At 41.7% G+C, this 15,901-nt stretch overlaps 1 protein-coding gene across 1 annotated transcript in view; it reads left to right on the top strand.

The window, feature by feature from the left end:
• LOC309871387 (uncharacterized protein) overlaps positions 1-15,901 on the top strand; it is a 574,873-nt gene that overhangs the window by 538,012 nt on the left and 20,960 nt on the right. The window contains exon 9 of the mRNA XM_082744364.1: positions 6,668-6,833. Coding sequence (XP_082600490.1) covers positions 6,668-6,823 — 156 coding nt within the window. The 3' untranslated portion in view covers positions 6,824-6,833. The remainder of the gene's footprint in view (positions 1-6,667; positions 6,834-15,901) is intronic.

The following is a 15,901-nucleotide window of genomic DNA, read 5'->3' as shown; positions in this document are numbered from 1 at the left end:
TGTTACCTCGCTGTTGCCCAAGAGGAGCCCACAGATTGAAGTGCTCCCTTGCGCCCACGCGTGCGTGATGGGCAATTGTTGCCTGGACTGCAGTGTTTCTCAAAACGTTTGGTTTGGGATTCTTCAGTACTCTGTAGGCTGGATTTTTTTTTTTTTTTTCTTTCACTTCTTCAAAAACTTACCTTCTGTTGCCTGGAACCTGGAGAAGCGGCAATGCCCTTAACAGTGGAATAACCTCTGGGATGGAGTCCTCAGAGTTTGGAGACACAAATGCCGAAGTCCTTGCTGCCCACCTGGCAATTTCACATCTCTGACTCTTGTTCTTGCTCAGCTTGAAAGCTGTCCTTTAGGCTTTACGAAGCTCTGTGCTTTCCCAGAGTTCAGCTGTTATGGATGAAATTGCTTTATTCTCTTTAAGGTCTCTGTCATGTTGTAACACCAAAAATACAGTACCATGTGCTTCCTCCCCCTACGCCCTCCCAAAAGGAGGGAGGCTACAGGGAATGATTTGCCTAGGAGAATACAAATATGATTTTAAATTATATCTTTTAAATGGCTTATGGGAGAAGATAAGTTGCTTGACTAAGATATACCAAAAGCTCACAGGGGGTCTTTTGTGATGGGAGGTAGGTTTTTTACCTTATTTCAGATTCAAGAGCAATAAGAACTTTATACAGTCTTCTGGACAAAGCTTGCTACATCCTAATCTCTGCAAATCCACTCTGTTCTGTTCACCGCTCTCTGTATTAATCAGTTCTACACAACCGTACCCTTCTCGCGACTGTTACACACACTGCATTTTTATGCTTCTGTTACTGAGTGGCCCTTTCTATATTTTTGCTTTATCTTGCATTCAATTACTCACAACTTGGTCGGTAGAATAGGAGACCATCATTGCCTACATTTAGGCAACAGCACATTATGTCATCTTGCTTCATATATTTTACTTCTCTCTCTTTTAAAGGGAAGCGCATTTGAAAAATCTTGACTCTGCTTTTGGGGAAGAATCATTTACCTTCTTCCATTCAGGCTGAAATTTGTCTCCTCGCTCCCTTTGGTAATAAAAAAAAAAAACAAACCCAAAACTTTATTTATATCTTCTCAGATCCTATTAGTTAGCTCAATTGCCTAATTGTTATCGTTTTAAGAAAGACCAAGTCATTTTCTTGCTTCCAGTCATTGCTGGTCTATTTGATGGGGCCCACAATGCCACATTCTCGCGTCTGCTTACTTTCTTCAGAAAGCATTTTCTATTTCGCTCTGACGTGCAGCATCATATACGTGGTCCATTTCCCGCCCACGAATAGGAAATACGGCTAAACAGTCTCCCTCTAAGAGAGCAGAGAGGAAGATACTCATCTTGGCAATATTGCTCATTGGACTCTATGTTTGAGGCTGAGCATATTTGATTCTATATGAATTTGCTCTGGTTTTTCTTCTCTCTTGTCTTTCCTAGTGTCTTCATGCTTCCTTAGAATAAATTTTCCTACCTAAGATGGATCTCCCCTTTTCTCTCTTGACAATGCTGAGTAAATCAAGGTGTGGAATATTACCGATGCAACCCACTCTCTGAGAGGTATTGCTGGCTGAAGCCACGCTGTTCGTATGCCCTTCTGTACCCAACTGTGGATAATAACAGAATTGATTTTACCGGAGGAAAGACAAAGGAATCTCAGGGCTGCTTTCTGCATTATTTTGTTCTCAGGTTATTCTGCTCTGAATGGTAAGATCTCTCACTAGAATATTGGGTCACATTTAGCTTCCTTTATAGCAAATCCCCTGTGGGGGAACTTCTGGCATTGGGCTGTGAGGTGTTACTGTTCTATGTCTGTGTGTGTGCGCACACACACACATGAGTTGTGGTCATATTGTAACATAAATAAGTTTGTGTTTTCAAGTCCCCAAGAATACCTTCTTCTTTTTTTTAAAATAATTATTAAGAAAGTAGATTTTAAGCTAGAGACTAAAAGTTGGCTTTCAGATACTGTGAAGGGAGGGGTTTAAAGAACGTTTTTTAATAAATTGTATGATGACCATGAATAAGTCAACCTACACAATTATCAAGGCAATGCTGATAATAGCCACTATAAATCGAGTGCTTAGTACATCTCGCGAATTTTGCACTTGCCTTAAGCTTATTAAGTCACTAATTTTTTTCATCTCCATTAAGTATGTATTACTACTATCCCTATCTTCCGGATGTAGAAACTGAGCCATAGACAGAAGTTTTACGTGTTGAAGCCACCAGTGGTGTAAGTGGCAGATCCAAGATTCAAACCAGGTGGCATTGGCTCCTGAGTCTTGATTCTTGAATACTGAATTTTCTACCTCATTGAGAGAAAAATCTACAGCTTCTCATACAGTGAGCATCCCATCAGCAAGATCTTTCACAAATAATTTAAGGAAATTCTGATGAAATAATGTGTAATGGTATTGATTTTATTCCTAATACCTTAATTGTGATTCTTTCAACTACATTATCCCTTAATATTTAAACAACCCAACACTCTATCTTGAATAATGTAGAAAATTCTGGCAAGTTAATAACATATAACGGTGGTTGCCTTTGAAAAAATTTCCAAATCTGGAGTGTTTTTGATATGATTCTTTATACTGTTACTTAGAATTTACATTTCTGTCTCACTTGACTTTGTGGATGATCCCTGATTCTTTTATGAAGGTGAGTAGGTACCTAGCCATCAAGGGTATGTCTGGAAAGCTCAGAGAATCAACTAGAAGTCCCAGTTTCTGCCTGTGCTTAAAGTGTGTACTACCAGATATGCATTCCAGGGCTGTTCTCCACAATGAGATGTTTGCAGAGAAAGTTTGTGAATTTTTTTTTTAAGATTTTATTTATCCATTTGATAGAGATCACAAGTAGGCAGAGAGGCACGGAGACAGAGAGAGAGGAAGGTAAGCAATCACAAGTAGGCAGAGAGGCAGGCAGAGAGAGAGGAGGAAGCAGGCTCCCTGCTGAGCAGAGAGCCCGATGTGGGGCTCAATCCCAGGACCCCAGGATCATGACCTGAGCTGAAGGCAGAGGCTCCAAACCACTGAGCCACCCAAGTGCCCAAGTTAGTGAATGTTTAAGGGTCCATGCTCACAGCAACTTTCTGAGCATTGTTAACTTGAGCTCAATTTCTTTTAGCTCACTGCCCCAGAGTTGCCATGAACGTACTCAAGAGTCTTACAGACACACAGACAAAGAATGCTTTGGATGTTCTGGAATTCTGAAAGTTTGAGGAATAGTGGATTTTGTGTTTCATATGTTATCTGTTACTAGCTGATGATCACTTGCTTTTAGTTCGTATGGAATTAAGAATAGTGAATAGAATGTTCTGTTGGTCTTGTGCCCATATTACCCATTGGATTGCGTGAATAAGCATGAAATTACTGGTCAGGAATTTCAAATTAGTACCATTTAGCATAAATATAGAGCTTTTTGGAGCCCCCAAAGAATTCTCTATATCTAGCTCTGGTTCCAACCAAGTCTTCACTATTTGATCAATACATCAGATCAAGAATAAGTGGAGCCCCAAAGTCACACCATCTTATCAAATAATTATCTTTAATTAATATAATTATTGATCATGTAGTAGAAGTCACTGTCTACATGATAGAAGGCTTTTAGGATTCCATGGGAATGCTTTACAACTTAATTATGTTTCCCTAGGAGATTATAACATAATTCAATTTATTTTCCCATGTGTTTCATCAATCATTATGTGAATAGAAGGAATATCAGAATCTCATTTCTATGTCAATTCTTGAAGAATTTCGACAAGTCATTTCAGTAGTGCAGAGCTGATTAGAAGAAGCAAGTTCCCTCCCACATGAGAATGAGCCCCTGTAGCAATGTGGTGCCGGTGCCACATTCTGTTGGTTTTGTAGTGTGTGATGAGACCGACGGCCAAAGCCTGTGATAGCTCATGTGTTCCAGCTTTTCCTAGCAGACCAAATTCAGACATATATAAAGCTTCCTTCCCAGATATGTGAGGAACTGTGTTCTTCTCTGAGCCTTGGTTTCCTTATCCGAGGAGGCAAGTGGAATCTAGGTTTCCCTTCCACTTGTAAAGATCAGTGCTCTAGTTTTGCTTGTGACTTAGCTCTTCCACTGTTTACAGTGTGCGTCACAAAAGTTCAGTGTACTTCTGAATCACTGCGAATTATTAATTTCTGTTGAATCTTGTTAAAATGCAGACTCTGAGTCAGTAGGTCCAGGTGGGACCTGGACCCCTGCCTTTCCAACGGGCTCCCAGGCGATTCTGAAGCTGCTGGTCCATGAACCACTCTTAGTAGCAAAGATCTAAATGATGCACAGAGACAAAGGAGGAGAGACGAGCTCTTTATCTTCCTTTGGGAACATATCCATTTGCTTTCCTCCCAGGGCTACAATTCTCGACAACTTTCTTCTGCAGATCGCTGTAGCATGCTTCCTCTTTCCTAGCTGTATATACGACACAGAACTGGGGCTTCGAGAAGACCGAGTGCATCCACACAGAGCACAAATCCCTTTGCCAAGAAGGAAACCACAGAGCTTATCAGGAAAGATGTGTGCCTGTAATGCCATCCATCCCCAGCATGCTGAAATATGAAATAAATGAGGTGGAGTTTAATTTTAGGCTCTACAAATTTGTAATGTGTTCATCATTCCTGCTGCCATTTTGTATAGCAGGTGGAAGTAGGCAGACAGGTTTTGTGAGGAGAGCCGCATTGGAGTTCTGGTTAAATCGAGCACTCAGCCCCTCTTCTGTCCCTTCTCTCATCTTCTCCTGCAGCGATGAGAAAGAGACGCCGCTCGTCTTCGAGGGGTCCCTTCTGGAGATAAGCATCTCTTCTGCTTTCCAGGGGACAGGCTCTTTGGGGGATTTTCCCAAGCGGGACTGCAGACCGGCTTCCCAGCAGAGGGCGCACTGCCCCAGTGCGGCGGCCCCAGAGCAGTTCCTCCTCTTCTGGGGTTGACTTCTCTCCCCACTGGGCTGGTCAGGGATCCTGGAGGGTCAGAAGTGGGCTTCCCGAAGAGAGGAGATGAAGACTCTTGTAAGGGAGAGAATCAAATCAAATCATTTCCGATCTGAATCAGTGACTTTTAAAATGAAAGGTCTAGTTGGCTACTGCTAATGGGCAGCTTTTCGTAATTCTCTGCTCTTAGAAGACGAACTCCCCTTTCTTAAAGCTTCTCTGAACCTTGCATTGTCCGGCATTTGTATCTTTCACTTTAATGAGAGCTAAATAAGAATTATATAGAGAATTTTAATAATTCTCACTGGACAGTTAATTAAGCAGTGAGAAGTCTTTAGAACTGTTACTCTTTCTGCCTTTTACAGACAAGTGCTTCCACAGATTCCAACGAAAGAGGTCACATTTATACACATATATAAAATGATGTGTGGGTTAGTAATTTTTCTCGGTAACAAATGACCTCCCTAACGAGCTGAAATAGGGAAGTTAAAATCCACCTTTTGTGGCCCACTTTCCCTGAACTCTACTCTCCACTTTTCCTCCAACTTTTTTTTGCACAGGAAATGAATTCCCTCTACCTTTGGGGGTTGGGGGGTGTGGGCTTAAATGTGTTGATCTCAAGTTTTCCAAACGTGTTGTTCCTCTGTAAATCATGTGGGCACAACCCAGCCTAGTCATTCATTACAGATTCTTTTCTTTTCTTTCTTTCTTTCTTTCTTTTTTTTTTTTAAACAGCTTCTGTTTTTCTTCATTTTTGATGGATCCTACCATAAACTTCAGCTAGAGTGCAGACGACCATAACATTACTCTCACATAGAGGGTATTTTATTAAGTCCAGCAGTTAAAAATGTACAAAGTTCCTTGTAATAATCCATTCATTCTGTTCTCGCCTGATTCTTGGAGTAAGCCTGCACAATTATTCAAATCCCAGCTTTTAGCTACAGCATACACCTCGCCATGGGGCTATGCCTCTGTAATCTTGCTTTGGTCTTGCATGTCAAATGGAATTAACTCCCATAAGAAATGTGTGCGAAGACAACCCAAAGTGTCTAATCCTGCTGCTGTCTTAAATTTCTGAAACTCTGAGCTGTCATCTTTTTCTATTGCTTTGTTGAAGTTCTCACTTATGCTTCAGTCCATCCAAAGCTGGAGTTTAGGAAAATTTGCATTTTTATATATTTTTTTCAGTTATGCTCTCCCTTGGCCTTTTCACATGTTCTCTTTGTAGAAGGATTTTTTTTTCCCTTCCTTCAAATTCCAAGTCCATTTTATACACAGTGGAATTTCAATGAGAGGTGAATTCACTTTTTTTTTTTTCCCCTGGGAGTACACAACTTGAAATGCAGACAACACTAGTTGAAGATTCACAAGCCAAATCCAAACAGATCTGGGCTCGTGCGCACACGTGCGCGCGCGCGCGTGTGTGTGTGTGTCTGGGTGTGTGCGTGTGTGCATCTGTGTGTATGAATGTGTCTCAGAATATTGAATGAGAGAGAGGAGAGAAGGAATAATGATATCATTATTATTATACTTTAACCACTCACCTAGCTAATCACAAAAACTAATTCTATCTCGATTGAATCTCAAACTGCATCATCTCCCTCATGAATAAAATGGTTGGTGAAATGAGCCTGGTGAGTCTACTTGGATGTTGTATTAAGAGTAGATTAGCTCAATGAGTAATTTCGCACTCTTCCTTCTCTAGGGGGCGTTTCAAAATCGTGATGCCAAGAGTGTCCTCTTCCTTCTTCACCATATCCTGGACTCCATTTACCACCTCCTGCTCTTCGTAGACATGAGGAATCTGAGAAAACATTCACTATCTGGAATGCAGAACAAACCCTTCATAAATATGTGGTAAAGTCCTTTGGGTGAGTAAGAACAGCTTGTTCTATTCTTTCTGAGTGACTTACCCTGTTGCCTCCATTTACAAATTGTATCATTCAATCTGGAAATGAAAGCTGCCCAGCTTTTAGTAAACTTTCCTCGCAGCCTGTGTGTTCAGTCTGATAATTACACGTGGTACCTATTTTTAAATCACCAGTTATTCAGCATGGGTTTTCTGAGGTGTCTTGACTAAGTGAGGTGTGGAAGGGTGAAATTGTAACTTGGTGTGGTGGATATTTAATAAGTGGTAAACCACAGCATTCTCCATTTGGAAGTTAATTAAGGCCACTAGCTGACCGGGCTTGTGCAGAAAACATGTTCATGGTTTAACCATGGAAACAGTCACAACAACGCTCAGCTAAAAATAAATGGCCTTAAGAGACATTTTCACTGATCACTCCCGAATGCCTATTTTTTTTTTTTTTAATAAGGAATTGTCACACTTTTGAGGTAACACCCAGTAGCACCAGCTCCTTCAGAGAAGTTTTGCTTCTGCCTGGCTAGTGGAAATCAAAGTGAAGAGTGACTCGTGGGGACAGCCGCATGACCAGACCGTGTTTTTAATGCTATGTGCACGAATGTCTCTTCGAAGGTACCCCTCTGTTCTGTTCTCTTGAACCCCTTTGCTTAGTTAATAATGGCCTTTTATATGTGGATGCAACTAGTTTTGGCATAAGATAAGTGAACTCTCTAGCATCAGATAGCTTATTTTACCCAAATTGAGATTGAGTTTGTTGAAGAGCCCTCCTCTAGTGACAGACAATATAATATGAATTATGTTTCTGGGTGCTCGTTGTTTCTTCATGATGAAAGTACTGGAATAAGACAATATATTTTACTGTACAATATATTACTTGGGCTAATAGGATTGAAAAAGCACATTAAATGTAAATGTCCTTTCAGCATCTGGATGGTGAAGTTAGATTGTCTTATCAAATGTCTTGATGCTGTTCTAGGATCCAGCAATATTTAGGGAAGCTGAAATAGGTGACAGCCACAAATCAGGTGACTCTGATGAAGGTGTAGCTTAGGTGAAGTGGTATCAAGGAGGCCAAAGTGCCTCTGAGGCTTTGTTAGCCTCCTTGGTTCCGAGTTGTTTTTAATGGAACTATAAGGATTCTGTTTTAAATCACTCTGGTAATGGACACACTGTACTCTTGGTCTCTGAATCCTTCCATGTGATTTTAAAGAACTTTTTTTTTTTTTTTTTAAGGATTTTATTTATTTGAGAGAGAAAGAGTGAGCACAAGCAGGGGGAGCAGCAGGCAGAGGGAGAGTGATACGCGGGCTCCCTGCTGAGGAAGGAGCCTGACATGGGACTCCATCTCAGGACTCTGAGATCATGACCTGAGCCCAAGGCAGTCGCTTAACCGACTGAGGCATCCGGGCGCCCCATGTGATTTTAAACTATCTTACTGACATTGGAGCATATTGGGAACAGGCACTACACTAATTCATCTGCCTTCCCATGCATCCACAGTCTAGTGGGTCTCTCTGGGCACCTCTTGAGCAGAATTTTGAGCTCAAATGACACTTCGTCCTTGGCAGGACTTGGTAGAGGAAAGAGAGGCACAATGGAACAAATATTCTTACCACCTTCCAAGATCGGTACCTTGTATGTTGCATACACCATTGTGTAAGCAAATAGAGATCATATCGTATTCTGAGAGCCATAGAAATTCAGGTCTAGATTTAAAACATCTTCCTGTTTCTCCTGCGCATATCTACATCAGAATATTCTGTACAAACTGATCTGGGGTTGCCATCCCTACAAATTCTCACTTGTGGCTCTTTTAAGCCTCAGATGAGCCAGCAGACGTCAATCTCTGCCAATATCGGTTGAGTTTTTCAGGCTCCATTTTCCTCTTTGGCTACTTTACATGAATACAATTTTGTTGGTTTGTGCCTCCTCCTTCCCACTCTCCTTTCATTTTTGTTATTTGTTCTAATTTAATTTGAAATGCCCAGCATCTGACTGTAATCAGGTGAGGAGGCTCGGGAGACTTCCAGCAAGAGCAGATCTCCTGAAAAGGGTCTTTTGGACACAACAGAATGAGCCTTTATTTATTATCTCAGGGATAACAAAACCGGGAGAGAGCAAGACGGCGTGGCGGCTGTCCTTTCAAGCAGCAGCAACTTAGCGAAACACTCCTGTCCCTAGGGTGTGAACAGACCGCCCCTTGGCTCAAAGTCATCCTGCTGTCCCTGGCTGCTGGTTCTCTAGGCCAACAAAAACAAGCATAACAAAACATACAGAGAAAGTGTCAACAGAAACCCCTCTCTTAGAGCCTGGCTTTTGGAAGTAGACTGGATTTGCAGTCCGCACGAAGGCTCTGGGCAAGGTTTCGTTGGCAGTGGCCCATACTTGACGCTGTGACTCCTGTCCGTGAGGTCGGGGCACGTGGCTGATTAGGCACATGTGATCTAGTTCTCCTGTGATTCCCTAATGAAAAACCTCAGTTTCCCCATGCACCGAATGAAGACTATTGAAGAGCTGGATTTTGCCAAGAATGATGTGGGCTTAAATTCTAGCTTTATAACCCTCAGTTTCTGTTTTAGTAAACTGGGCACAGCAATATTTCTATTCCTGATTGTGGTAATCAAGTGAAATACAGGGATGTATTATCATTGTGAAAAATACTAAAATGTTTATAGCAATGCGAAGTTTGGTGTGTAGAGCCAAGGAAACCAGGCTGTGCGCGTGCTTGAGAAATGGGGAAGCACTGCAGAAGTACAAGATATTATCCTCCTTAGCAGTATTACCTTCAAAATAGTAGGTCATTTTTCTCCATGCCAGGAGCGGGTGGTGATCCTCATCCCAAAATCAGGCCTGGATCTACCATATGCAGAGGCTCTTCCGCTCTCTTGCAAAGAGGAGACAACTTATGTCTGCCCCTTCCCTTCACAGAAACGTTGCAGAACAGCTCAGTTTGGAGGGATCGAAGGCAGCATCCCTCGGGTTCTTCATGCCACAGATATTACAGATAAGCAATTATCTCGGGTATTTAATGTTCATGTGTTGTGGGTTTTTGGGGAGGGTTGAGAAAAAGTCAAAAGTTCATGACAGCCTGTGGTTCAGTTCCAGCAGGAGAGAAGCATGATGCAGTGAGACACGGACAGCTCTAACCTGTCAGGCCAGAACCTGTGTCCAGCTGCATGATCTCTCCAGGAGGTGGCTATTTTAACTTTTCTGGATTTTTGGTCAAAGCAGGTACTTCATCCTGTCATGTAATCTGCCTAAGACTTGTATGTATAAAGAGAGACAATTAAATCCTTTAGAAAGCAGAGATAGAACAAAGGAAGGATGAAAAGAAATGATAAAATCTATGGTCCAGGCGTATTTGTTCCCTTCGTCCCTAGCATTTAACCCAGAGGCTGTTTTTTTGTTTTGTTTTGTTCTGTTTTGTTTTGTGTTTTTGTTTTTATGTTTCATGATTGAGAATAGTTGTAGGAGACTGTGACTATGCCGCCCCCCCCCACCTTAAGTTAACACTCCACTCCCTTAAACCTATGCAGAACCTATCATAGTGTCACATACAGAGTGGGTGCCCAGTGCTTTGTGGTACCAGAGAAATTCGCCAGAATGTTCCACACTCACCAATAAAGTGGAAGGCCCTGGAAGTGTTGACAACATCTAGATGATGGACAGAATACAATGGAGTCTGTTTCTGGCAGTCTGTGGACTAAATAAATCATTGAGCCTTTTTCCTTTTTTAAGGGAAGGAGTGGCCATGTTCTGAAGCCTGGACCTCAACCAGAATTGCCTGGCATCTGGGCATTCCCCAGCTGCTTTTAACGCACACCCACAAGCCTACTTAGGTGGGGAAGGGAAGTGGAGAAGCAGAAAGCAGAAGCTGCTTAAACCCCGCAAGCCTTCATGTCCTCATCTGTAAAATGGGCTGGAGCTTTCGGAGTCTCAAAATTGTAGGAAATGAATGAAATAATGTAGGTTAAACCATCTCCCAGTGGCTGGCTTAGCGGAAGCCTTCCACAAAAGGGAGCAATTTTTATTAGGAGGAAGCATATAACTCTTATCTTTGAAAAGAGCCCCTTCTCTCTCCCTGCCTCCTCCTTCAAGCCTTTGAGGCATTTCTGTAGTAATTGGCTGCTGGGGCTTGGCATCTATCTGTAGAGAAATACATTTTTTGTGAAAGGGCTCTGAGGTGGTGGTGTGAGGCGTTTATTAGTGATCTAAGGCAACAGAAGTTGCCTCTGGTTTTTATTGACGGTTTCTAGCTAGAGGCACAGAAACGCACAGGCACTAAAGGGTGAGTTACTGTTGGTTGCTCCTCTCTGGACCAGCAGGGACTTGGCAAGCTCTTGGAGGACAGAGTGTCTTGCATCAATCAACAGTGACCCCTCTGGCTGAATATGTACAGGCATAAAGAGGCTCCTAAATTAGCCTCTGTTCTCCTTAGCTGGGTGTTTAGAAGATGAAATGCAATCCCTGGAGTGGGAGGAAGTGTGAGGTAGAGGACTGAGCCCTACTCTGATATTCAGACTGACCCCTCCTGCCCAAAACAAATCTGATGTGGTTTTATTTTCTATGGGCCTATTAAAGTATATATATATTTAATACTCCGACAGCGTGGGAGAAAACAAAGGGAATGGAAGATCCAGGGATAGAAAGGAATAGAAGATCCAGGGATAGAAGGGAATGGGCAGAGGGGATGATACCAAGAACTACTTGTCTGATGAATGAATTAAAAGGGAGCAGGGGTGGCTTAGGACTGACTAAAGCATTTTTCCCAGCTGTGTTTTGATGACACAGACGTACCCTCTGGTCAGGCCCAGGAGGTGTGGTAGTAAGCCCACTGGTCAATTTTTAATACCACCCAGAAAATTTTCATGTGTGTATTGAAAATTTCAGTGAGTATTGATTTACCTAAGACTGCTAAAGAGCTGGCTGAAGCCCATAAAACCAGGAGTCATGTACGAGTCACATTTCTAGGGTATGGTGAGGGTGTTCTAGAAACAATGCTCTTATTCCTAAAAAATGTCAACATATACTACAAGGGGTCTTATTCTCCCTCCTCTCTAGTTATAATTTCTCCTTTTGTCAAAAAAGGGAAGAAAAAGAAGGACTCTCCAGGTAAAAGCACAACTTTGTGCCTCACGTTTTCTAGGTTTTTTATAAGGTTCAATAAAATTCATTCCAAAGCCTGTTTGAGAGCCGTTAGTATTCAGAAAGGCTGGTGACCAAATAGTAAATCCATGAACTCAACATTACTTTTGTGTTATGAAATTTCCATTGCTTGCTTTCTATGAGCGGTGAGACCATATATTGAATCCTGTCCCAGATGCATAGGTCACAAAACTACACCCTGGGCCCTGAAGCCATCCCAGAAACAACCAAGCCAGAAAGTATGGCCAACTCACCACAAACCCAGGCCTGCTGCTGCCTAAGTGAACTATGGAGGCTCCTTCCACGTCTGCTCACACGCACACTGGTCACCACCACACATGCTTGCACTGTGAAGAACTATGAGAAGTATTTCTTTCTCAGAATCACCAGACCATCTCAGGATCACCTTCCTTGAGGGGGCATACATTGTAGACCTCAGAGGCTGGTGGTGGTCTGGATACAATGAGGATTCCCTTCTTAATAACAATGGTTCACACCTACGGAGTCCTTAGTAAGGCCAGATGCTGTTCACATCACGCTTCCCATATATCAGTGCATTTAAATCTCTCAAGAACCCTATGAACCTGGTCCTATTATAATCCCCACGTAGGATGAGGAGTTTAAGGCAAAGAGCTTGCATGATTTCTCCAAGGTTGTAGAACTAACAAGTGGCCGAGCTGGGATGTGAATGAGGCTGTCTGACTCTGCATCGTACCCTCTTCACCACGAAAGCAGACTTACGCCACCCTATGCTCGCCCCAGAAAACCTGGACAGGGAAGATAGACTCTACGTCCACAAATTATTCCTCTTTTCATCTGGGAGAGAGGGATACTAAGGACATCCAAATTTGTTTTCTGGGATCTATAGGTCCTCCCTTTTAAACAAATATAAAACCCCAAATTCAAGAGACAGTTTCCAGATTCAAAGTTGTCCGAGTCAGGACTCCGTTCTAGGAGCACTCTTAACAATAGAGATACAGTTCTAGGACTCCGTTCTAGGACCACTCTTAACGATATAGATGGCCTCAGGATTCACATGAGGAGATCAATAGCTCTGAGACCAATACTTTGGACTCTGCTGAAGGAGGTCCATTGCTCTTAGCGGCAAATGAGACAGAAAAACACCAGCTTGAAGGTGTGTACCATGTTATCACAGGTGTGGGATTAACTTTGTGAGCATTCAAGAATGCCACACAGTGAATCCATTTACTTCTTTTTGAAAACTAATTCAGGAAGGACCTTTGAAATTTATTTTACGCAAAGATACAACTTAGTTCCACTTGTGCCTCCTCCCCGCTCCCCCGGACTCCCCTGCTTCCCACCACCAATGCCACCATACATGTTTAAAGTCCTTTAAAGTTTTCAAAGTGCTTTCATATACATACTCCATTCTTTATGTCAGATCAGGGCAAAATTTTATTGCATTTGGCCAAAGGCCATGTTGAAACTTTAAGAGAAAAAAGGACATACAACATGATCTTTGAAATAAAGGGATTAAAACAGAGCAAAGTTAAAGTTAGAGAGAATTTTATATAGAAAGAAATATATATATAATTTATATAGAAAGAAATATATATATCTACATCTGTGTATAGATATAGATATATAAAACAGACTGACCAAACACTTCACGTTTTTTTTTTTTTTTTTAACAGTTCGGTTTAGACAAAAACAACTAGAAGATGTAAACAAATTATTTAAAAATAGCATTTATCCATCTTTGATTTTAAACAGCTAATACATGCTCATGACAGAAAAATTGAAGTATGTGAAAGTGAAAAATCAAAAATATAAACACCATAATCTCATTATGTATAAAAAATGATTATGTTTAGAGTACAATCCTCTAGTTTTATATTACACACACACACACACACACACACACACACACACACACACAATGGAGTTGAAATTTTCTTCATCTTCATGCTACGCTCAGATATGCAGAAAATAAAGGCCACCCTTTAATTTCTAAAAACTCTGATCTGGCCCATGTAATTCCACTTCACTGAATGGTAAAAACAACTTATTATCCATTAGCAATGTTTCAGTCACTTCTGGTGTGTAGGTCTCCTTTCATTTTAACATTCAATCCATTCAAAGTTATGATGGTTTATATAGAGTGTTCTTTGAAAGACTTAGTCTCTCGAGGAAAATGCTCAGTCTTTCAGATTCTCCTCTGACTGCCCCCTCCCTCTGTTCCTCAAGATGATGTCCTGGTGTCTGAGAAACAAGGCTAAAGCTAACACAGTCTTCAGCTTAGAATGAAATACGAAAAGGCAGAGAAGGCCACCCTTCTGAGATGACTGATATCAGAAAAGCTCCTGACTCCAGCCCAGGGTGCATGGCTTGCCAATCAAGGGCAACACCTTTGAAGCGCACGTTTCTGCACAGCTTTCCTGACCCTCAGGTACATGCCTGCTGAGGGGCTTGATTAGAGGCAGAGGAAAGTGGTGCTTGAGTCCTTGTCCTGTGTCTGGTCCTGCAGCTCTCCATGGCGAGGTCTCTCCTCAGACTGGCTTCTCTTTGCCCTGCGGGTGTCTACAGCAGGTTTGAACATCAGTACTCCCAGATGACCCCCAGAGAACCCCAGTTTTGGTTGATGCTTTTGGAGTCTATGCTATATACTGTAGCCAGCCTCTGTCCTGGAACGTCCTCTCCCAGTATCTGCTGGGAAGGCACCAGACTCCCCCACCACAGGGAGCCGGAGGCTCAGCCCACAGTGCTCAACAAAGCTGTTCTGAGTCCTCTCTGAAGAACATTAACAATCTTCTGGGTCTTGTCCAGGCTACATGGGAAGTGGGAACAGCTTATAGAATGTAAATTCTCTGCCTTCCTCTTCCTACCTAGGCAACACCACTGGATTCCTTTTCTGTGGTCATTTAATCTAATTAACATTGTGCATCTAATTGAGATCATTTCAGCTTCTACCTGAGTTAGAACTGTTAAATTAAGGTGAGAGGAATAAAGGGAGAGGTTTTAAGAGACTTCTGTCAAATTTACAATGTGTATTCTATGTCTCATCCCAAGTTCATCCATTTTCCCCCGAAGAACTTGAACCTCTGTGGAAGTGTTTGAGTGCTGCACCTCCTGAGTCCAGAAGCATTTTCAAGGGAATCATCTGCTTCAGTGTTTTTGGCTTCTGCTAAGTTTATGTTTGTCATCTAGAACAGCTTTTGGTGAAAACTCACAGCATTCTATACAGAACCAATTTTAGCCGAAAGTTTGCATTTCCTCTCAAATTCTCACTTCTTTCTTTTTAAAAATAATTAGTGCTTTTTGCAATTGTTATGAAATTTGAACAGTAGCCTTTTGAAACTTATACAGAACGAAACAGCAGAATCTTCAACATTGAAAAGATAAGAGGTTTTCTTCTGGTTAATTAAAGGAGAAAGAATTATGGAACTTTATAGCCGTTTAATTATGTCATTAACGTGAGGGTTGGCTAGCAATGGGGGGAGAGACTGCCGTGGGCCACCCTGTAGAATGAGCCTGATCTTTTCAGGGCTCTGTCAGTGCTCAGACGGTGACTTGCTGCATTTTTGAACGATTGTTAACTAGACAGACACATTCGTTAGAAAGATATTTAATAACTTCATTAAAATGACATCAGTACATATTTTCCTAATAGTTTTTGTTGTTGTTGCTGTTGTTGTTAGAAGTGTTAAACATGGACAGGTCACCTCTGAATATTAAAAGCTAGAAGTGAAAATTTTCCTTCAATGGGGTCAGCAGTGTGGTTAGGCACACTTCCGGACACGTACGTCAGATAGAAAAAACAATGGTACCTTTGGCGTACTGATCCTCGATGGTACTTTTTTTTAAATTTATTCACTTTATAAATCAGTATTACTTATTTAATCCTATTACCATGGCCTTTATTTTCCCTCATTTAATCTTCTCGACAAACCTATGAGGTAGGTTTTA

This window comes from Mustela nivalis, assembly GCF_964662115.1.
Source record: "Mustela nivalis genome assembly, chromosome: 8".
NCBI classification, from domain to species: domain Eukaryota; kingdom Metazoa; phylum Chordata; class Mammalia; order Carnivora; family Mustelidae; genus Mustela; species Mustela nivalis.
The sequence above is the reverse complement of the archived record's forward strand: the minus strand, read 5'-3'. Positions and strand labels throughout refer to the sequence as shown.